The sequence below is a fragment of the Ascaphus truei genome, chromosome 5 (assembly GCF_040206685.1).
Source record: "Ascaphus truei isolate aAscTru1 chromosome 5, aAscTru1.hap1, whole genome shotgun sequence".
Taxonomy (NCBI): domain Eukaryota; kingdom Metazoa; phylum Chordata; class Amphibia; order Anura; family Ascaphidae; genus Ascaphus; species Ascaphus truei.
Window position 1 is genome coordinate 80,835,747 of NC_134487.1, and position 24,678 is coordinate 80,860,424.

The 24,678-nt window shown below is 47.6% G+C and overlaps 1 protein-coding gene across 1 annotated transcript in view; it reads right to left on the reverse strand.

The window, feature by feature from the left end:
* The window catches only part of ADAMTS20 (ADAM metallopeptidase with thrombospondin type 1 motif 20), a 293,501-nt gene that overhangs the window by 143,401 nt on the left and 125,422 nt on the right, over positions 1-24,678 (reverse strand). Inside the window, exon 10 of the mRNA XM_075600093.1 lies at positions 11,246-11,387. Coding sequence (XP_075456208.1) covers positions 11,246-11,387 — 142 coding nt within the window. The remainder of the gene's footprint in view (positions 1-11,245; positions 11,388-24,678) is intronic.

Genomic DNA, 24,678 nt, shown 5'->3' on the forward strand with positions numbered 1-24,678 from the left:
AAGTTAAGAGGTATGCTTCGAGAATGAGTGCTGAACAGAGAGGGAGGCTAGGTGTAGTGTCAAATGAACTGTAGCCTACACTGATCCATAGGGCGAGCTGTGTGTGACAGAGAGGCTGTTTGTAGTCACCGTGTGGCCTGGCACAAAGGACGTCTTGAGGGAGTCTCATTGCTGTGGGCCAGGGTCGCCTGAAGGAGACTATGGTGGCAGGGTCAGACAGGGTGGCGTAAGGTACTAACGAGGTGGTGTCTTAGGAGGAGTGCCTGATCCGCAGGTGCCTATACTTCTCTGCTTGAAGAACCATAATAGTATCACTAGTCGTCGACACAGTAAACCACAGAGTGCTCATAATGGACTGTGACAGAGTGCAGCGTATCAGGGAGCTTTGCTAGCCTGGGGTATACCTACGCTTGGTAGACAGTAAAACCATGTGCTGTGAAGGCCTACAGAGAATGGATTCTAGCCGGAATCGTGTGGGACACTAGGTTATGTATGTTAGTGCACTTAAAATGGTGGTTCTCCTGCCCGAGAACACACCACAAGAAGTTTGCTATTCAAGATGACGTCTCCCGCCAAGACTGGAGACCGCGTGTACAGCCTGCAAAAGGATTGCATACCGAATTGTTGCACGGTTCTGCAAGGGTCTGGTGCGAAAGCCAGAACCGTGCCCAAGTGATGTGAGTGGCCGGCCGTGTAACCAGAGTCACGCCCAGTCCCAGAGTGACCCTACTGTAATCTTCACCAGAGGGAGGGGGCACTGTGACAGCCAATGTCGAACGACTGTCTCAACTCAAGGAGGAGCCGGATGTTGCCGACCGCACCTTTTGTTCTTCGGAGACTGGCAAGAGAGAGGAGCTACAGCACGCTATCTCTTGACTTTGCACATTCAGCCAAATATCACAATGGCGAGTCCTTGTGATTTCTCTCACTACCATCTACCAGGAGGCCTCCTGGTAGTGAAGGTGGAAGGGAAACGCTATCTGAAGTGCCTTTGCCCCAAGTGCGACTTCCCTGGAGGGGGTCTTGTCTGGGCCACCACGTGTCCACGGTGCAGGGCCCACTACTTAAAGCCGATGCTGTTGAAGCCTCCGGCCTTTTCTACAAAAGATACGGCTGACCCCAATACCAGGGCGGTCGATGACGATGCAACTACAACCTCAACAATGGAGGTTCCAGAGGGCCCGTGTGCCCTAGCGGATGCTCCATGGGGTCCATGTACCCCGATGATCAAGCTGATTCCTGAGATGGTTCCAGACCTGGTACCAGAGATGGCGCCAGAGACGGTCCATGAGCCAGAATCAACCAACTATGAGCAACCAGGTAAGGTGATTACCCAGGGTGAAGAGGGGCTGCTGCTGGTTATGGTGCAGGAGCTGGAATGCTGCCTGCTGATTGCCATAGATGATAGCGAGATGCTCCAGTATCTCTCCCCCACAGATGTGTCCCTACCCTCATCGAGCCAAAGCAGTGGTCGTGAATCCGTGGTGCTTCACCAGCCGGCGGGTACCCCTAACGACTCTGTGAAATCAGTCGTCACATGTGACACCAAGCGAAGTCGGCGTCCGGTCCCGATGACAGCAATGGTGCGGCTTGAGTGGCGGAAAAGCGTCCCAGTGGTGGCAATTCCTAGCGGCCTGGTCGGTGAATCAGCATCCCATTCAGCGAGTCCCGGAGTTCCGGCGAGTCAGCGGAGTGGTGAGAGTCCACCCCCTTACCTCTGGCAGGACCCAATGGAGACTTCCGGCGGGGAGGTACCTTTTGGTGCTGACTCCTACACGGATGGCGACGACACACCCAAGCAAAGACTGGATGTCGACGTAGTTCCGGTGCAGGACATTGACCTTTACCAGGATCCCGCGAGACCGTAATCAGATGATGTCAGCAGAAAGACGACCGCCGGGGTGGACGAGGAACGGACGATTTCTGCTCCGTTGAGTACTGCTTTACCTAGCACTGGTGTGAGACACTTTATGGACCATGTTCGGGCGCACCTGGATCGCAAGAACGCTGTGAATCCAGTGAGTATGACAACATTTCCCCCCCGTAGAAATGGCCAAGTTCCAGGACCATGTAATGGGCCGGAAACCCCAGCCAATTGCGGAACCTCACATAGTGAGCATATCACTGGTATCCAGACAGGGTGGTGCTCAGACCTAGGACTCTGACCGAGACTTGAAGGACTCTATAGCCCAAAACCCTACTGGTACTGCCCCACCCGTGTTTGCGCGACACTCATATTCAAAGAGCGCTAAGAGGCAGGCCCAAAGCCTTCTAAAATCAGCAGTTCCTTCTCAGGACTGGTGGGACCGGGACTTTGGGGATGGGTTTGAGGAGATGATATTGCAGGCAGTGTAACCTCTGGGGGGAGTAAACATGCCATGTCAGTAAATTCAGACACTTCGGGGTTCTCGTCTAAAACTACCTCAGGTTCTGGGTCCACAAAAGCAGCTCCAGTAAATTCTTTACCTTGGTGGGATCCCAGGTGCATCGAACTTGGTTTCTACTAAAAGCAGGAGACATACAGTAGTAGATCACTGGTGGGTTGAAGGACAGTTTGGTTCCGAGGAAACTGATTGAGGCCCAAAGGCGTAGGAACACGAGATACGCTTGGGGATAGTTCAGCCAAAGGGTGTAATATTGAGGTACTATGATCCGCCTGTACAGGAACCCTTATTCTGGGTGTTTCCAGGTCAGGCATAAAGTCGCAGACTGACCAAGATCACCAGGGCTGAAAGACACATGGTCCAGCGGTACAGACAGTCACACGGATTTGAATATCCAGAACCCATAATGCGAGAGATAGACGAGAGTAAGGAGAAGTGACTAGAGGAGGTCATACGAGCCTATATCACATCTCATTCCAAGAGTACCTTCTACAGTATCACCTAGAGGAGAGAATAGCATATCTTGTAGGGGTGTGGAAGGTAGGCAGATCCATTTACATGGATAGAGTGGAATATGTTTCAGAATGACACCCAAAGAGGGTATTTTCAGTTACAGTGCCGGATAGTACTGGTGCTTTGGTACGTAAGCCAGACCCTCAGCATTACTATTAATTAGTAAATAGGTTCTCCATGTTGGGAGGAACCAGGGTAATTTCAATAGAGTAATATGATTGTTGCTTCATATAACACTGTGATGTACTGTGTTTGGCAGAATTATGTATGTGTCCCCTCTGTCAGTATGCTGTATAATCTGTATATCGTGTGCATACTGCTGTGGTAAACACTGTTATGCCTGTTATGTTTCAGTTTCAGATGAGGGATGGTACACTACATTTCGGTTCCAAGTGGGGACCATTGAATTCCAACAGAGGGAGAATGTAGCCATGACTGGTGTGGCTACTAGTCTGCCCTCGCTGGCATACAAGTCATGGTAAGAACAGGCAGTGCCAGTACCAATTAAGGGTTTTCCCCACATAGGCAGCTTCCCTTGGGTGACAGGGTCGGAGGTGGGACTAGGCCTGTGTTCTACCCAATCATGGGTTCAGACCTAGTACCTGCCCCCTACTGTACTTAAGGAACCCCAAATTTTTTAGTGACTCTACCGTTGAAAGGCAAGGTATCACACAGGACAGTCAGTGCACTGGCAGGCCCTGGTCCTCTTCTCTAAGGGGGAGAGTCCCTGGTCCCGCTAGAGGGCTGGGGAATAGAAGGGATTGCTGTGGGGGCCCTTGACCCATAGTAAAGGTCCAGGGACCATCCCAAGTTTGGAGATGGATCAGTGACTGTATTGGGCAGGATTGCCTGGACACTGTTGTGGCTGCAGAAGAATAAAGCCGTGCATGTTTTCTATGCATCTCCCGCCTGGTGTGTAATCTTTCTGGGGGGAGACGAAACCATTCTACTGTGGGAGATTACCTCCATACATCTGGAGCCTGCAGCCGATGGAGGCACTGTGTACCATGGACTAAATTTCGGGTATATACCCCAGAAGCCTGTCCTGCAGTCCCCACAACCATCGACGGACAACTCAGCATTCTGTGAGCACACAGGTAACATGCACCACACACCTGGTAACAGGGTGATCTCCCAGATGGTGGGGGAAACACCATTACATTTGGAGGTGCTGCTGAGATCCGTGATAGGACAGGCCTTCAGCGATGCAAGGCTGGAAGTTAAGAGGTACGCTTCGAGAATGAGTGCTGAACAGAGAGGGAGGCTAGGTGTAGTGTCAAATGAACTGTAGCCTACACTGATCCATAGGGCGAGCTGTGTGTGACAGAGAGGTAGTCACCATGAGGCCTGGCACAAAGGACGTCTTGAGGGAGTCTCGTTGCTGTGGGCCAGGGTCGCCTGAAGGAGACTATGGTGGCAGGATCAGACAGGGTGGCGTAAGGTACTAACGAGGTGGTGTCTTAGGAGGAGTGCCTGATCCGCAGGTGGCTATACTTCTCTGCTTGAAGAACCATAATAGTATCACCAGTCGTCGACACAGTAAACCACAGAGTGCTCATAATGGACTGTGACAGAGTGCAGCGTATCAGGGAGCTTTGCTAGCCTGGGGTATACCTACGCTTGGTAGACAGTAAAACCATGTGCTGTGAAGGCCTACAGAGAATGGATTCTAGCCGGAATCGTGTGGGACACTTGGTCATGTATGTTAGTGCACTTAAAATGGTGGTTCTCCTGCCCGAGAACACACCACAAGAAGTTTGCTATTCAAGATGATGTCTCCCGCCAAGACTGGAGACCGCGTGTACAGCCTGCAAAAGGGTTGCATACCGAATTGTTGCACGGTTCTGCAAGTGTCTGGTGCGAAAGCCAGAACCGTGCCCAAGTGATGTGAGTGGCCGGCCGTGTAACCAGAGTCACGCCCAGTCCCAGAGTGCCCCTACTGTAATCTCCACCAGAGGGAGGGGGCACTGTGACAGCCAATGTCGAACGACTGTCTCAACTCAAGGAGGAGCCGGATGTTGCCGACCGCACCTTTTGTTCTTCAGAGACTGGCAAGAGAGAGGAGCTACAGCACGCTATCTCTTGACTTTGCACATTCAGCCAAATATCACAATGGCGAGTCCTTGTGATTTCGATCACTACCATCTACCAGGAGGCCTCCTGGTAGTGAAGGTGGAAGGGAAACGCTATCTGAAGTGCCTTTGCCCCAAGTGCGACTTCCCTGGAGGGGGTCTTGTCTGGGCCACCACGTGTCCACGGTGCAGGGCCCACTACTTAAAGCCGATGCTGTTGAAGCCTCCGGCCTTTTCTACAAAAGATATGGCTGACCCCAATACCTGGGCGGTCGATGACGATGCAACTACAACCTCAACGATGGAGGTTCCAGAGGGCCCGTGTGCCCTAGCGGATGCTCCATGGGGTCCATGTACCCCGATGATCAAGCTGATTCCTGAGATGGTTCCAGACCTGGTACCAGAAATGGCGCCAGAGACGGTCCATGAGCCAGAATCAACCAACTATGAGCAACCAGGTAAGGTGATTACCCAGGGTGAAGAGGGGCTGCTGCTGGTTATGGTGCAGGAGCTGGAATGCTGCCTGCTGATTGCCATAGATGATAGCGAGATGCTCCAGTATCTCTCCCCCACAGATGTGTCCCTACCCTCATCGAGCCAAAGCAGTGGTCGTGCATCCGTGGTGCTTCACCAGCCGGCGGGTACCCCTAACGACTCTGTGAAATCAGTCGTCACCTGTGACACCAAGCGAAGTCGGCGTCCGGTCCCGATGACAGCAATGGTGCGGCTTGAGTGGCGGAAAAGCTTCCCAGTGGTGGCAATTCCTAGCGGCCTGGTCGGTGAATCAGCATCCCATTCAGCGAGTCCCGGAGTTCCGGCGAGTCAGCGGAGCGGTGAGAGTCCACCCCCTTACCTCTGGCAGGACCCAATGGAGACTTCCGGCGGGGAGGTACCTTCTGGTGCTGACTCCTACACGGATGGCGACGACACACCCAAGCAAAGACTGGATGTCGACGTAGTTCCGGTGCGGGACATTGACCTTTACCAGGATCCCGCGAGACCGTAATCAGATGATGTCAGCAGAAAGACGACCGCCGGGTGGACGAGGAACGGACGATTTCCGCTCCGGTGAGTACTGCTTTACCTAGCACTGGTGTGAGACACTTTATGGACCATGTTCGGGCGCACCTGGATCGCAAGAATGCTGTGAATCCAGTGAGTATGACAACATTTCCCCCCCGTAGAAATGGCCAAGTTCCAGGACCATGTAATGGGCCGGAAACCCCAGCTAGTTGCGGAACCTCACATAGTGAGCATATCACTGGTATCCAGACAGGGTGGTGCTCAGACCTAGGACTCTGACCGAGACTTGAAGGACTCTATAGCCCAAAACCCTACTGGTACTGCCCCACCCGTGTTTGCGCGACACTCATATTCAAAGAGCGCTAATAGGCAGGCCCAAAGCCTTCTAAAATCAGCAGTTCCTTCTCAGGACTGGTGGGACCGGGACTTTGGGGATGGGTCTGAGGAGGATGATATTGCAGGCAGTGTAAGCTCTGGGGGGAGTACACATGCCATGTCAGTAAATTCAGACACTTCGGGGTTCTCGTCTAAAACTACCTCAGGTTCTGGGTCCACAAAAGCAGCTCCAGTAAATTCTTTACCTTGGTGGGATCCCAGGTGCATCGAACTTGGTTTCTACTAAAAGCAGGAGACATACAGTAGTAGATCACTGGTGGGTTGAAGGACAGTTTGGTTCCGAGGAAACTGATGAGGCCCAAAGGCGTAGGAACACGAGATACGCTTGGGGATAGTTCAGCCAAAGGGTGTAATATTGAGGTACTATGATCCGCCTGTACATGAACCCTTATTCTGGGTGTTTCCAAGTCAGGCATAAAATCGCAGACTGACCAAGATCACAAGGGCTGAAAGACACATGGTCCAGCGGTACAGACAGTCACACGGATTTGAATATCCAGAACCCATAATGCGAGAGATAGACGAGAGTAAGGAGAAGTGACTAGAGGAGGTCATACGAGCCTATATCACATCTCATTCCAAGAGTACCTTCTACAGTATCACCTAGAGGAGAGAATAGCATATCTTGTAGGGGTGTGGAAGGTAGGCAGATCCATTTACATGGATAGAGTGGAATATGTTTCAGAATGACTCCCAAAGAGGGTATTTTCAGTTACAGTGCCGGATAGTACTGGTGCTTTGGTACGTAAGCCAGACCCTCAGCATTACTATTAATTAGTAAATAGGTTCTCCATGTTGGGAGGAACCAGGGTAATTTCAATAGAGTAATATGATTGTTGCTTCATATAACACTGTGATGTACTGTGTTTGGCAGAATTATGTATGTGTCACCTCTGTCAGTATGCTGTATAATCTGTATATCGTGTGCATACTGCTGTGGTAAACACTGTTATGCCTGTTATGTTTCAGTTTCAGATGAGGGATGGTACACTACATTTCGGTTCCAAGTGGGGACCATTGAATTCCAACAGAGGGAGAATGTAGCCATGACTGGTGTGGCTACTAATCTGCCCTCGCTGGCATACAAGTCCTGGTAAGAACAGGCAGTGCCAGTACCAATTATGGGTTTTCCCCACACAGGCAGCTTCCCTTGGGTGACAAAGTTGGAGGTGGGACTAGGCCTGTGTTCTACCCAATCATGGGTTCAGACCTAGTACCTTCCCCCTACTGTACTTAAGGAACCCCACCTTTTAAGTGTCTCTACCATTGAAAGACAAGGTATCACTCAGGGCTGCTGTGCACTGGCAGGCCCTGGTCCTCTTCTCTAAGGGGGAGAGTCCCTGGTCCTGTTAGAGGGCTGGGGAAGAGCAGGAACTACTGTTGGGGCCCTTGACCCATAGTAAAGGTCCAGGGACCATCCCAAGTTTGGAGACGGATCAGTGACTGTATTGGGCAGGACTGCCTGAATACTGTTGTGGCTGCAGAAGAAAAAAGCCAGTGCAAGTTATCTATACGTCCCACCTGGTGTGTAATATTTCTGGGGGGAAAGGAAACCCTTCTACTGTGGGAGATTACCTCCATACATCTGGAGCCTGAAGCAGATGAAGGCGCTGTGTACTTTGAAGATTGAGATAATGTGTGTGGCTCAGGCTATATGAAGGCAGACTATTATCACCACCATTTTGGCGCAGTGGCCATTTTGAGTGTTTGAATGTATGTATATCCGTTTATTTGTGAATGATTGATATGCTGCAGAGTATCGCTCCTGGCTGAACTGGCCCGTGTATAATTCCTACTAGTCATGAAATTCAAATAATGCATTCGTAAGAGTTTTTTCCTGCCTTAGACATTTTTGCTGACCTTAAGTTCTGTTATCTAGCTGATATACCCAAAGGGCTAACAGGGTTACTTCTTAAGTCAATAAGTTAAGGGGCCCACATTGCGGTGATATATAGGATAAGAATATAGTATGTGAAGCATATTTATGTATTAATAAGGATTTTTGTATAAGTCATCATATTGTTTTTTATCTCTAAGCCAGCCCCCTTAAGGGGCGAATTACTCATTTTGAAATGTATAAAAATGTGATACCAAGCAATATGTTTTCAGAGGCATGAGTTCATTTTTGAATTCTCTCTCACTTGTACCTTGGTGCAGATAAACTCACGTTGATACTTTGAACCCTTGACTCATTGATATTATTTCTACGCTTTCACATTACCATAGAGTAAATGTCAGGTATATACCCCAGAAACCTGTCCTGCAGTCCCCACAACCATCAGCGGACAACTCAGCTTTCTGTGAGCCAACAGATAGCATGCACCAACCACATGGTGAATAAAACTAACAATAGCGCTCTAAACACACCCTAAATGTGACAATATACAATTCAACCACATATGTGTAAATAATAAAGCAGTGTGATAATAACAATCAAGTGATCTAAAGAAAAAATTAAGAAACTTAGAAACAAACTGCAACCCTTGATAAAGACTGTTCCACTCGTCTTGCACCAGGTGATCCTCCAACAAATCAGGGGAGCTCGTCTTGTAGTTATGAAATAAAGAAACACTACATAGTGTAATACTGTTGTGAATAAATTTGTGCAAATAAAGCTCAAAAATGACTACTCACAATAAAGCAGTCAAATTCAGTCAGTCATCCAACTTAAGGGGTGGATGTTCCCTGTGTATACAGCAGCCACCAGCCCCCAACACTTCATATGATCGAGGTAGGCAGTATGATATTATAGGTAGTGGGTGCTCATCTGGTCGCGATCCTTTTGAGTTCCTCACTATCCTCTGCTCCACCGCAATACTCTCGCGTCCACGCCAGGCACTCCCTTTGCGTCACTTCCGGTAGTTAAGCGAACTTCCGGATCTGATGACGGGGGTGGACCTCAGTTGTTCTTCCTCTTTGGTATGGGCTGAAACACTCTACATGTTTCGCCGTTGTTACGGCTTCATCAGGAGTGTCTGTTGGCTGCTAAACTGGGTATTAAATACTCTAAGGCCCTCCCTCTCTGTAACATTCTATTGGCAAAACAATTATGACTCACAGGCATACAAACCTCTTTTTATGATTCCAAAAGGAGGTACAATTTATAAAAATAATAGCCTCATGTGGCATATAAAAACAGCATTTATTATGCTGTTTTTATATGCCACATTATGCTATTATTTGCATAAATTGTACCTCCTTTTGGAATCATAAAAAGAGGTTGTTTTTATTATTTTATTATATGTGCCGTTTTAGGCAAAAATGTATGTAAATAATGCCCCTTTTTAATGAATGGAGGTGTATGCACCTAATCAACGCCCACTATCTCTGTTTGCCTGTGAGTCATAAATATTTGGCCAATAGATCCGGAAGTTCGCTTAACAACCGGAAGTGACGCAACGGGAGTGCCTGGCGTGGACGCGAGAGTATTGCGGTGGAGCAGAGGATAGTGAGGAACTCAAAAGGATCGCCACCAGATGAGCACCCACTACCTATAATATCATACTGCCTACCTCGATCATATGAAGTGTTGGGGGCTGGTGGCTGCTATATACACAGGGAACATCCACCCCTTAAGTTGGATGACTGCCTGAATTTGACTGCTTTATTGTGAGTAGTCATTTTTGAGCTTTGTTTGCACAAATATATTCACAACAGTATTACACTATGACGAGCTCCCCTGATTTGTTGGAGGATCACCAACCACATGCTAACAGGGGGATCTCCCAGAGGGTGGGGGAAACACGTTACACCCCATTCACGTCTTAGAGAACTTCCCAGAACCGACATACTTCATAATCACACAGCATACAATGCTTTAACTGCAGCCAAGGATGCTGGTAATGACATCCACATGAGCACTTATAGTGCTTCTTATCCAAAAGTGACACACTACGAGTGCTCATTTGTATGGCATTACAAGAATACCTGGCTGCAGTGGAAGCACTGTAGATGCAGGGTTTGGGTACCGGAGACATGTGACATGTGTAGAGATACTGTGTGCTCACATGTGTTCTTTATCATTCATTTTCACAGCGAAAGAAAAATGTGTATGCATGTCCCTATTTCCATTAACCCAAATAAAGGTAATTCTGTGTCATACCATTTCCCACAAAAGCTTCATAAAACAACACTCAACCAGTGTCACATATCGTTGTTGTACTTGAATGTACAAGATACTGCTAATTTCCTACAATTCTGAATTCAGAATGTTGGATATGAAACCTAATTTTTGTCTCCATGTACAGCTGACAACGAAAAATAAACCTTTCCTCTGCAGGTGGAATTTATGAGTTATCTGGCAGGTTGGCAGCTTTCCCCATTTAATTAATCGACTCAAATAGACCATAAAAGGCCTTTAAAGATGTTAGGCGCTTCAAACAGCCTACACTTGCACGGCTAATAGATCACTTTTAATGAGAACTCAATGGGCATTCCTGTAATGCTGTCTTACTGTTTTTTTGAAATAATCAAATTCATTTTATCATTCAATTTACAAAGCTATTTATAAAATATGTTTGGGTTTATAAGAAATAAAGAAAGTAATTAGAAAAATAAAATAAAACTTGAACTAATTAAATCTACAATATGTTAAAGTTATCCAATGAGCTTAGAGAAAGATAGGGGCACTCCAAAGGTCTTGTTCAAATTACGTCAATATTTATTTAGAACAGATCAACATCTTGGTCCCTAATGGTCCAAATAGAGTATGATACGTTGATTTGTTCTAAATAATCTTTCAGATTCTCTATTTTCTCCAATTTTTAATTTACACACTATCACAAGGTATACTGCCATGACTTTATTTTTTACTTCCAAATACACTCAATGATTCACCATGAAGGCTGAACTACTTACCAAATAGGGACAAACTTGTGACCCAGGACCGAACATTAATTCACATTGCTTGTTAACATCATATATTACACCTGGAAGTTGATGTGAAAGCTCATACATTCTTCCACTGGGCTTGTCAAGTAGGCATTCCCCATAACCAGTACTGTAGAAAGAAAAAACAAAAACAATTCCAGACCAACTATTTCCCACAATTAACATTGTTAGAACCAATCTGATAATAATTAAGCATTATTATTTGATGTATCCGGTCATTGGTTCAGCCTTTCAATTGGCTGGGATGCTGTTCCATGCATGTACTACTATTTTAGCGCAAACGTTCTGTCACATTTCCCATACCAATCACACAACAGCCTTAAAGGCCCTTTGTTCTAATATATCCTTTTCTCGGACAAAAAAAGTTTCATGTCCATACTGTACCTTATACAGAAGCTCCTATTAAATGCTGCCGTTATTATAATAGATAAACACTGTACCTTCCAATCATCGATGAAGGAAATGGAGTCAGTTACATTTACTAATCTTCCTCATGCCCGGTAAAGTGATATATCTCGGCTGCATTCATCAATGCAGAGATTATTTTCTATTGCCATGACCATAGAGAAATTAGAGAATATATAGACCATAGAGAAATTATTTTTATATATACAATTCTTTATTCTTTAATAAATTGGGGTCCATTGATGTACTGTATGGTGCACAATGCACCATTTTGGTTCCTTTTCGTCTGGTTAATCTCTACTCTGCCTATTATATGTCTTTCAGACCTCCAGAAACATTTGTTCCAGAAGTGGATATTGTGCTCCAGGTGAGGTGTCATTAAAAAGTCCTGAAATCTACTGATCAATGTTTATTGATTGCTGTAGATATACTTTTTAATAAGGAGGACTTTGCTCACTTATCCAACTTAATGAAATTGGAGGATGGTTATGAGCGACACAATGGGGGGCTGGATTTGGAATGTCTGGTAGACTCACATAATCTCCTTTACTTGGAGTGATTACAGGAATGTGCCTCCATCCTCCTCTAATGATCAGCATGCCCTGTGCTGTGCCATGCCTCTCTCCTCCATTCAGTCTCGCTGGGGTTATTTTTGCCCCACCATAATCTTCCTCACTGGTGAGTACATTTTAGCAGTGTGCCTTTGTTTCAATATGTATCAGTGTGGGTTAATGCTAGTCGGTACCTAGCGAGGATTTCTGTGTTCAGTGTGTGTTTGAATCTGTAGCCTGTATGCTCATAAGAGCCTTAAAGGAGCAAAGCAGCAAAACACTTTACACTAAATATTTGTGTTGTTGTTCTACTGCACCGACACACTTTATTCGAGCAAAAACCCAGTATGTACCTGGCAGATACCTGGAATGCGCCGCTCCTCACCTCTGACAAGCCCCGTTGCGTTTGCCTTCCCAGCCTGGGTTCATGCCTGGCTGACGGGCGGCTAATCTGTTAAATGATAATGATAAGGATTTAATAGGCTGCAATGCTTCGCGTGTCTACCAGATGGCATAAATTCATGAATTGTAATGCAGTACATATATATATACTGTGCAGTATTGCAGCCAGCGGGAATAAAATGCTTAAATCCCTGCATGGAAAATACCTCAATGCACTCGGGCAGAAAACAGTCACAAACCTCAATACACCCGGGTATACCCGAATTCGTGGGACTAGCCAAGCTCGAATAAAGTGTGTCGCCAGTGTATGATTGAAGCATGAGGTCTACAGAGCTGAACTGTGTTAATTTCAACTCCAGGGACCCCGTGCATCCCGAGATACTTACTTCCGTAGGGAGTGCCAGTAGCTTCTCCGGCGGGGCTGTGTGTGGGGAACATAATGGCTGATTAAATGTCCCGTGGGCCAATAGGAAGCTGTGAAATCATCTCTTGCAGGTCCTATTGGCACGCGTGACTGGGGGCTTTAAACTGAAGACCGATACCGGCACCTCTTACGGAGGTTAGTATCTCTGATAGCAAGGGGTACCCGGAGCTGAAATTAACCCTATTCAGCTCCAGAACCCCATGCTTTAACCCTAGAACTAAGATAAATGTAGTGCAAGGAGTTTTCCTACTTTAATCAATGTTAGTTATTCTGAGTTAGTATGAGCCTGTGTTAGTAAGCCTTAGTTTGGGTCTGAGATAGAGAAATTGGCAAAAGCGCTCTATGCCAGGAAAAACGGGTTTAATATTGCCAAAACCACCTTCCAAAGGTATCCGTATGAGTAATGATGCTAGTGATATATAACAACCAAAATGGGTACTATCCTCCTGAAGACAGGTGGTGGGTAGTACAAGCCCACCCACAATCAGTCTCATTGGCAGGTTGCCCTGAATCTAAGGGTCTAAGATAACTGCGGACCAGTGTAAAGTTTTAGAAGGGGAGAACAGTGCACGGACGAATCAATTGCAAGTGAGGTGATGAGGGGGGCACAGTAGAGATGGTGCAGTGTAAAAATTGCTCCATATGTATCAAAGAAATAAAATCCTACTACAGTACTTCTCTCGTATTAAATATTTTCTGGCAGACCCCAAAGTGGTTATTTGTTCAGATGACAGTTGAAATTGCTCATTAAGCTTGACTGAGCACTCTGCTAAATAGAAATATAGGAAACAATAATAGTGATACAGTACATATATCAAGTCAGGAAAAAATCCCACATGTGCTAATACAGTAGGAGCCAGAAAGAAGAGAGGCCTTTTTGAGCTTGATAATGATATTTTTTTTTCAAGATAACCCAAAGTTGGCTATATGTACAGTAACCATTCACCTAAAATTCATAAATGTACAATACAATCATTTGACTGTTAATGGTCATTTGTTCCTATAACTACAGTATACTGTAGATGGTCAGACAGCACTACAACCGCTAATTGCGAAATAATCACTATATTTAAAGATGCACAGGGAACTGAAGGACCCCTAACAAAGTCCTTCAAGGGAATAATATAGTTTATGTAGTATGGTCCCCAGCACTCCAAATCCAAAATAAGACTCTAAAAAGATTTATAAGTTAAAATCTTATTTTAGAAAGTTATTCTCATATAATAAGTCATACAAAAGTGTTAACCGCTATACCAGAATGTAACTGCATATAGTCTAATGTGATACACAAAGAAAAATATGAACAGAAGTATGGACAATTTTCATTAAAACAGTGTATATACCTATACACATATAGGTATATGTATTTTTATATATATATATATATATATATATATATATATATATATATATATATATATATACATATACATATACATATACATATACATATACATATACATATATATATACATATATATATATATATATATATATATATATATATATACCACCACTATTAAGGTTATGGTGGGTAAAAAAAGTGACTAAAACCCTCCACAGTAAAGCATAAAGCAACTGTAAATATTCCTGTATATTCATTTGCATGTCTTAGACAGGTCTGCAATCCTGTCTTTCACCATTATCACCCAGCAAACAGCACTTGAAAGGTTGAAACATGTCTGTGAGTGGGTTAACTGACTTTGCATTTCCCAAGTCCATGCTTAAAAGCTGTGTTTAAAGCAGCATGCATTGGCTAAGGGTTGCTCATGTAATGTGAGCATGAGATAAAAAGTGGCACTGTGTGCTCATTTGCATGTCATTTCCCAGAATCCCTTGCTGCAGTGGAAGTGCTGTTTGCTGGGTGATAATGGTGAAAGACAGGGTTGCAGACCTGTCTAAGACATGCAAATGAATATACAGGAATATTTACAGTATATATATATATATATATATATATATATATATATATATATATATATATATATATATATATATATAAATATAAATATATATATATATAACAGGTTTCTCCCCCCCCCCAACCCCCCAATCGCAGATAGGGCCCCCTAGGGAAATACTACTCTGGTTACACATGGCTATAGTGTGGTGCACCTGCTGGCTTACAGGACTCCTGAGTCTCCCGCTTGATGGTATTAAGGGGAATGGCATCAGGACTAGCTTATGAGGTAATCCTGAGTTATACTCACTCATGGTACAGCGCCTCCATCTCCTCCAGACCCACAGCGTAGTAGGGAGGAGTCTCTGAAAGAGAACCTCTATGTGCACCTTCTTCCCAAGTGACTCCACAATCAGGACAGAAGCGTTCTTTCTCTTTGCCATCCTTCATTAACAGCAGACATGGACAGCCGCCCATCATTTTGGCTGGTCGTCTAGCCACACATCCTCAGGTTGCCAACCCAAAGGAAGTCCCTGACCATACACTCCCAGTCAAGGGCACTGAAAGCAGGTCTAGCTCTTCCCTTACTCCCTAATGAAGTAAGAGGTATAGTCTTCCACACCACTGCCTGAAGGGAGGGCCACAAACACTGCCAGAGCCCTGACAGGTTGCTGGATAGACTCACCTCACTCAGATGGTGAGGCACACACACTAAATTCAGGAAGTGCTGCGTATTATATAGCTTCAGTAGGCACCACCCCCGTGTCACTGTTAGTGGACACAGAGCCTGAGGTCACTTTCTTCACTAAATAATACACAGCATATGAAGTGAGGGCAAACCCCATGATTACTCCTGGCAAACCTGGCCTTTAACAGGTATTATTGCACAGGAGGAGAAAGACATGTAACCCCAAAATTACATAGGGCTACAATCTCCCTCTGGTGGATCCAATGGTCCCCACTTGGTTCTAAATTTGCTGGGTCTTCCTTCAAAAAGACAACCTGCAACATAACAATACAAAAATTACATTAATACAACAATACAGATACAACACAAGTGCATTACTGTAATACAGAGCATATTAATTTTACCCTCCCATCTCTAGGACTACTCCCTAGGAGAATCCACGCAGTAATAGTGCCTGGGATCAGGTTTCTTAGCCTCTCGCCCGTTGTGATCGATAATGGTGATACAATATGATCTAGGCAGCCCACTCTCTGGTCTGTATTCTAACTTGTGCTTGTAAGTGTTCCGGCCTACACTTCAAATACGCATGAGATAACATATCCTTTCCTCTGTGCGGTACTCAGAACGGCTAGACTTGGACTTAAGATAGTTCTCCACCGCTTCCCTTAACCAGGTATCCCGATTGTCCTCAATTTCCTGCATTATGGGCTCTGGAACATATGGATACTCAAAGCCATGAGACTGCTTATATCTAGCCACTATGACTCTCTCAGCCCTGCTTACTCTCATCAGCTTTTTATTCCCTGCTTTACCTGGCAGTACCCAGGACAGTAGTTCTTCAGGGGCAATGACATAATACAATATGGAGGACCCTTTTGGTGTGACTATCCCCTCTGGATCTCATCCCACCTCCTCACAGCTCCTCTTGGCCTTCCTCAGCCGAGTACACCCCCACATCCCACCAGTGATCAATCACATCTCCTCGCATCAGGATGAATCTAGTGCGGTCCAACCATTCTGAGTAACCTCATATAACGGAGCCCACCACTTGGTGCTATGATTCCGCAATTGGTTTCGCAGTACCAGGGCAGTCTCATGCCCTTCTGAGTCCCCTCCTGAAGAGACCCCAGATGTGATACTAGAATGTGTAGAAGCCCCATAACGCTTAGGCATCCCTCTAACAATGTGGGTGTAGATAGTAGGATTCATCTTGGGTGGTTTCACATATGGTACTACCTCCTTCCTGATCCCTCATCCGAAGGATTACAGTCCCCCCAGTCCATGGCCGACACAGGCCGCTCCTCAGATGTACCCGTGACTCCCCAGACCACACTTGGCTCGAACGTGACCCCAAAAGGTGACATGGTAGGGATAGGGGCAGGGGGCATTGGCCTTGGCACTGGGCAAGGGGAATGGGGAAGTGTTCTTACGCTTTGGCAGGTAAATCAGCAGCTTGGCGATGCCACGACCCGTTGTGGCTTTTGGGGTAGCAGAATTACCAACCCGCTATCCTCCACGACCTCGCATAGCCTGACGATATTTATGTTCATCCTGCTGTACTAGACGGTTGCTGCTCATCGCCGCTGTCGGATGCTCCGGTCGGTTCCGCTGCTAAACCCGGAAGTGACGTCATCTTCTTCTCTCGAGGTGGCGCCATCTTGAGTGGAGTCGTCCCACCCCAGAACTTCCTCCTCTATTTCGACATCTGGCACCAGATGTCCTGCAACGCTACTCGGCTCCGCTTGGGCCTTGGTCGGGGCCTTCACTACGGCCGCCTCCTTTGGAGCCTGTGGGGAGTAAGGAGGTTCCTCATCACTCCGCCGGCTTACAATGGTCTCCTCTTCCTCCGGTCCCATCTCCGGATGTCCCTCTGCTGCACTGGAAGTCGCCACGGCCATGGGACTCTTCCGCTGCTCCGGTCGCACCAGCGCTTGTTTGCGAGGGATGTCGATCTGTAACAGGCCCAAATCACAGGTAAGCCGCTCTTCTTCCACAGCACCGCTGCAGTGGTCTGCCGGTAGGCGCATCCCATGATCGTCGTCCGACGAGGATGATGCCAATTAGGGTAAGGGTACCTCCGCAGGGGACCGACATTGAGGCTCTGGTTTCCCGCTACGGTCACAGGCCTCTACGCCCTCTTTCTCCGGTGCTACCATCAGGAGTGATCCCCATTCTCCGGGATCTCTCTTCCCTGTCTTGATCTTTGGCAGTTCTACTGCCATCAGCATGGCTGTTGTTCCTCCCGCCTCTGCGTGCCCAGGTACGAATGGCTCCACGGCCCACAAGTAGTGTATGCCGCATTGAGGGCATCTCGCCGTCATACTGGCTTCTCCGCCCGGTAGTCGACACTGCATGCATAGACACCGGAGAATTTCTCGATCACCCGTCTTCACAACCAGGAAGCCTCCTGGGAGTTGGTAAGGGTGTATAGCAAAGTCCGCCATGGCACAGTTAGTAGTTGCGCTGGGTAAGGGAGACACACGACACAACAGTCTTTCTTGCTCGCCAGCTCCTCGCAACTGAAGGATAGGAAACTCACATGCTTCACCTCAGCTTTCAAATCAGCTTTCCATTGGTGGGTGCAGGGACCCCTCCCTCTGGTGGAGATTAGAGGAGGGTCCCACAGCTGCATGTCATGACCCAGAATCGGCTCTGAGCCTATCACAGTATAGAGGGGTGCAGCCACAGCTTTCGCGCCACTACCCGGCCAAGTCCCTGCAGAATTTCTCTCTGCACACTGCCCACGCGGTTTCCCAGGGTGGCGGGAACCGCCATCTTGGATTACTCTGCAATCCACACTCACCACAGCTTTGACTTGCGCGGTAATCACCGACTGGCACTCAGATACGTCATCTGACATTTCACATGTAATTGCAATGTCCTCACTGATCTCCTGTTCTGAAACACTCAGGGAATTCAAACAGGACTGAAAGAGTGCAGCCACAGCTTTCGTGCCATTCCACAGCCTACTCAGTATAGGCGTCTCTGCACACGCTTCCTCCGCTGTCCACACAGCATGTGCGCCTTTCATCTTTGGCGCGAACCGCGATTTTGGGCTCTCTGCCCCGCGCGGGACCCCATCACATATAGTCGCCATCTTTACTTCTTTGCTGAAATCGCACATGGTGCTCCTCTGCTGGGCGGCCGCCATGCTAATGCAATAAAGTAAGCAAGCGTGCACATCTATATGTATCTCAAGTGTATATGCCTCAGTTGTAATGCACTACCTCAGGCTAGGCTAAACTCTTTCTCTGTATGCTGCAGACGATATCAGTCCAGTGTAAGTGCTCTGTGGTGTACAATCTGGTTACTGGCTGGAAGTACCTAGGATCAGCCCCACTGTACTTAACATGTCACCTATTGTCGGTTATACATAGTGTTGAATCATACCAGGAGTTCCTGACCAAGTTAACAGGCTACACCCTAGGCATCAAACAACTACCCTCCTCCAGGTGACCCAAGCAATAGCCTTGTCTCCAAAACTATATCACACCAATCAGGGGCATCTAGGGTGTGCTTTGCGAGCAGACAATTTACCCCTGACTACCCCTAGGCTCCCTTCCACTCTGCAGCACTTTCCTGGAAGCATACATGTTCCTACATCAATTCGCCTAGCTGAAAGCCTGTCCTGTTGCCTCTCTCAGCAGCTCCTCTGGCTTACAGGACTCCTGAGTCTCCCGCTTGATGGTATTAAGGGGAATGGCATCAGGACTAGCTTATGAGGTAATGCTGAGTAATACTCACTCATGGTACAGCGCCTCCATCTCTTCCAGACCCCCAGCGTAGTAGGGAGGAGTCTCTGAAAGAGAACCTCTATGTGCACCTTCTTCCCAAGTGACTCCACAATCAGGACAGAAGCGTTCTTTCTCTTTGCCATCCTTCATTAACAGCAGACATGGGACAGCCGCCCATCATAGTGGCTGGCCGTCTAGCCACTCATCTCAGGTTGCCAACCCAAAGGAAGTCCCTGATCTTACACTCCCAGGCAAGGGCCCTGAAAGCAGGTCTAACTCTTCCCCTACTCCCTAAAGAAGTAAGAGGTATAGTCTTCCACACCACACCCTGAAGGGAGGGCCACAAACACTGCCAGAGCCCTGACAGGTTGCTGGATAGACTCACCTCACTCAGATGGTGAGGCACACACACTAAGTTCAGGAAGTGCTGCATATTATATAGCTTCAGTAGGCACCACCCCCGTGTCACTGTTAGTGCACACAGAGCCTGATGTCACTTATTTCACTAAATAATACAAAGCATATAAAGTGAGGGCAAACCCCATGATTACTCCTAACAAACCTGGCCTTTAACAGGGATTATTGCACAGGAGGAGAAAGACATATAACCTCAAATTTACACAGGGCTATACATACAGTTAGGTCCGGAAATAATTGGACACTGACACAATTTTCATAATTTTGGCTCTGTACGCCACCACAATGGATTTGAAATTAAATAACGGAGATGCAATAGAAGAACAGACTTTCCGCTTTAATTCAAGGGGTTGAACAAAAATATTGTATGAAATGTTTAGGAATTGCAACCATTTTCATGCATAGTCCCATTATTTCAGGGGCTCAAATGTAATTGGACAAATTAACACAATCATAAATAAAATGTTAATTTTTAATACTTTGCCGAGAATCCTTTGCAGGCAATGACTGCTTGAAGTCTGGAACGTATGGACATCACCAAACACTGGGTTTCCTCATTTGTGATGCTTTGCCAGGCCTTTACTGCAGCTGTCTTCAGTTGTTGTTTGTTCATGGGTCTTTCTGCCTTAAGTTTTGTCTTCAGCAAGTGAACTGCATGCTCGATCGGGTTGAGATCAGGAGATTGACTTGGCCATTGCAGAATATTCCACAACTTTGCCTTAAGAAACTCCTGGGTTGCTTTAGCAGTATGTTTTGGATCATTGTCCATCTGTAAAGTGAAGCGCCGTCCAATCAACTTCGCTGAATTTGGCTGAATCTGAGCAGACAATATATCCCTATACACTTCAGAATTCATCCGGCTGCTTTTGTCTTCTGTCACATCATCAATAAACACTAGTGACCCAGTGCCATTGTAAGTCAAGCATGCCAATGCAATCACATTGCCTCCACCGTGTTTAAATATGATGTGGTATGCTTCGGATCATGAGCTGTTCCAAGCCTTCTCCATACTTTTTTCTTCCCATCATTCTGGTACAGGTTGATCTTAGTTTCATCTGTCCAAAGAATGCTGTTCCAGAACTGGTCTGGCTTTTTTAGTTATTGTATGGCAAAGTCTAATCTGGTCTTTATATTCTTGAGGCTTATGAATGGTTTGCACCTTGTGGTGAAACCTCTGTATTTGCTCTCGTGAAGTCTTATCTTTATGGTAGACTTGGATAATGATATGCCTACCTCCTGGAGAGTGCTCTTCAATTGGCTGGATGTTGTGAAGGGGTTTTTCTTTACCATGGAAAGGATCCTACGATCATCCACCACTGATGTCTTCTGTGGACGTCCAGGCCATTTTGTGTTGCAGAGTTTACCAAAGTGTTCTTTTTTTCTCTGAATGTACCAAACTGTTGATTTGGCCACTCCTAATGTTCCTGCTATCTCTCTGATGGATTTTCTTCTTTTGTTGCAGCCTAAGGATGCCCTTTTTCACTTGCATTGAGAGCTCTTTTGACCGCATGTTGTGGGTTCACAGCAACAGCTTCCAAATGCGAATACCACACCTGGAATAAACTCTAGACCTTTTACCTGCTTAATTGATGATAAAATAACAAATAAATAGCCCACACCTGCACATGAAACAGCTTTTGAGTGAATTGTCCAATTACTTTTGGTCCCTTGAAAAAGAAGGGGCTACATATTAAAGAGATGTAATTCCTAAACCCTTTCTCCAATTTGGACGTGAATACCCTCAAATTAAAGTTGATAGACTGCACTTTAGGGCCATATTCATTATTTAACTGTAAGTTGAATTTATTTTGGTACACAGCTGAAATAACAAAACTTGTATCAGTGTCCAATTATTTCCGGACCTAACTGTATATACATATATAAAGTGGTTGACAAATCACCAAAAAATCTACTCGCCACACAAAAAAATCTACTCGCCACCTAGTACCAAACGTGTGCTGCTTGGGTCAATATTTACTCGCCCGGGGGTTAAATCCACTCGCCCGGGGCGAGCAAATGTATAGGTTTGTCGAACACTGTATATATATATATATATATATATATATATATATATATATATATATGTACAGTATATATATATATATATGTGTATATATATATATGTATATGTATATATATGTATATATATATGCAGTGTTCGACAAATCACCCAAAAATCTACTCGCCCAACCAAAAAATCTACTCGCCACCTAGTCCCGCCCCCAACTCCGCCCCTAGTCCCGACCCCAACTCCGCCCCTAGTCCCGCCCCCAACCCCGCTTTAAAATAAAATATATAAATAAAATACATTTAATAAATTCCTAGTCAGAACAACATTCATTTTTGACATAAATGTATTTATTGTATTACATTATACTACAATTAGACGTGTGTATGTGTGTGTGTCAATGTCGGATCTAGAAATAAAAGCCAGATGTGAATGACTAGTTTCCTGAACCCCTTAACCAGTGTCTGGACGTCGGCGCTTCACAGAGAGAGACAGACAGAGAGAGACAGACAGACAGACACACACACACACAGAGAGCGGCACACCCACACACACACAGAGAGAGAAAGAGAGACACACAGAGAAAGAGAGAGAAAGAGAGACACACAGAGAAAGAGAGAGAAAGAGAGACACACAGAGAAAGAGAGAGAAAGAGAGACACACGGAGAAAGAGAGACACACAGAGAAAGAGAGTATGAGAGACACACACTGAGAGAATGAGAGACAAAGAGAGAGTGCGACAGAGAGAGCGAAGAAGAGAGTGCGACAGAGGAGGGAGAGGGAGACAGAGAGAGGGAGAGGGAGACAGAGAGAGGGAGACAGAGGAGGGAGAGGGAGACAGAGAGAGAGAGAGGGAGAGGGTGACAGAGAGAGGGAGAGGGTGACAGAGAGAGGGAGAGGGCGACACAGGGAGAGGGTGACACAGGGAGACGGAGAGGGTGGGTCACACAGGGAGAGGGTGACACGGAGAGGGAGGGTGACAGGGAGCGGGACAGGGTGACACAGGGAGAGGGTGACACAGGGAGAGGGTGACACAGGGAGAGGGTGACACAGGGAGAGGGTGAGAGGGTAACACAGGGAGAGGGAGAGGGTGACACAGGGAGAGGGAGAGGGTGACACAGGGAGAGGGAGAGGGTGACACAGGGAGAGGGAGGGTGACACAGGGAGAGGGAGGGTGACACAGGGAGAGGGAGGGTGACACAGGGAGAGGGAGGGTGACACAGGGAGAGGGAGGGTGACACAGGGAGAGGGTGGGTGACACAGGGAGAGGGTGGGTGACACAGGGAGAGGGTGGGTGACACAGGGAGAGGGAGGGTGACACAGGGAGAGAGGGAGGGTGACACAGGGAGAGAGGGAGGGTGACACAGGGAGAGGGCGAGGGTGACAGGGAGAGGGGGAGGGTGACAGGGAGAGGGGGAGGGTGACAGGGAGAGGGGGAGGGTGACACAGGGAGAGGGGGAGGGTGACACAGGGAGAGGGGGAGAGTGACACAGGGAGAGGGGGAGAGTGACACAGGGAGAGGGGGAGAGTGACACAGGGAGAGGGGGAGTGACACAGGGAGAGGGAGAGGGTAGGTGACACAAGGAGAGGGTGGGTACACAGGGAGAGGGTGGGTGACACAGGTATAGGGTGGGTGACACAGGGAGAGGGTGGGTGACACGGAGAGGGAGGGTGACACAGGGAGAGGGAGAGGGTGACACAGGGAGAGGGAGGGTGACACAGGGAGAGGGAGGGTGACACAGGGAGAGGGAGGGTGACACAGGGAGAGGGAGAGGGTAGGTGACACAGGGAGAGGGTGGGTACACAGGGAGAGGGTGGGTGACACAGGGAGAGGGTGGGTGACACAGGGAGAGGGTGGGTGACACAGGGAGAGGGAGAGTGACACAGGGAGAGGGAGAGGGTGACACAGGGAGAGGGAGAGTGACACAGGGAGAGGGAGAGGGTGACACAGGGAGAGGGAGACAAAGGGAGAGGGAGAGAGAGAGAGAGGGGGTGACACACTCACAGACACACAGACACTCACTCTCACTCAAACACACACACACACACACACACACACACACACACACACACACACACACACACAGTCTGTCACTCACACACACACACACACACACACACAAACACTCACCTGCACGGCAGTGGGGCCCCCACACGGCAGGAGGGGTCGCACATGGCAGCGGGGGCAGCACCGGGTGAGGAATTTCCCCTGCTTAAAGCAGGGAGTAGCTCCGGTTAGGGGATTTCCCCTGCTTAGAGAAGGGAGTAGCTCCGGTGAGGGGATTTCCCCTGCTTAGAGCAGGGAGTAGCTCCGGTTAGGGGATTTCCCCTGCTAACAGCTGAGCTGGCCATCAGAGCAGGAGAAGAGCAGGGCTGATGGATTGCCCGATGGGAGGGGGGGGGATGGCCCGATACGAGGGGGGGCGGATGGCCTGATGGGAGGGGGGGGGCGGATGGCCCGATGGGAGGGGGGGGAGGATGGCCCGATGGGTGGGAGGGGGGGGGGAGGATGGCCCGATGGGAGGGGGGGGAGGATGGCCCAATGGGTGGGAGGGGGGGGGAGGATGGCCCGATGGGAGGGGGGGGAGGATGGCCCAATGGGTGGGAGGGGGGGGGATGGCCCGATGGGTGGGAGGGGGGGTGACAGATGGCCCGATGGGAGGGAGGGGGGGGGCTACAGATGGCCCGATGGGAGGGAGGGGGGGGCGACAGATGGCCCGATGGGAGGGAGGGGGGGGGCGACAGATGGCCCCGCAGGGGCTTGAGGCAGACAGGCGTGGAAGGGCTGGCTGCCGGAAGGGGGAGGAGTGGAAGCGCTGAGGAGGAAGGCCACTGCTCAGAGAGCCGGAGGCGGGGTAATCTCCCCCAACA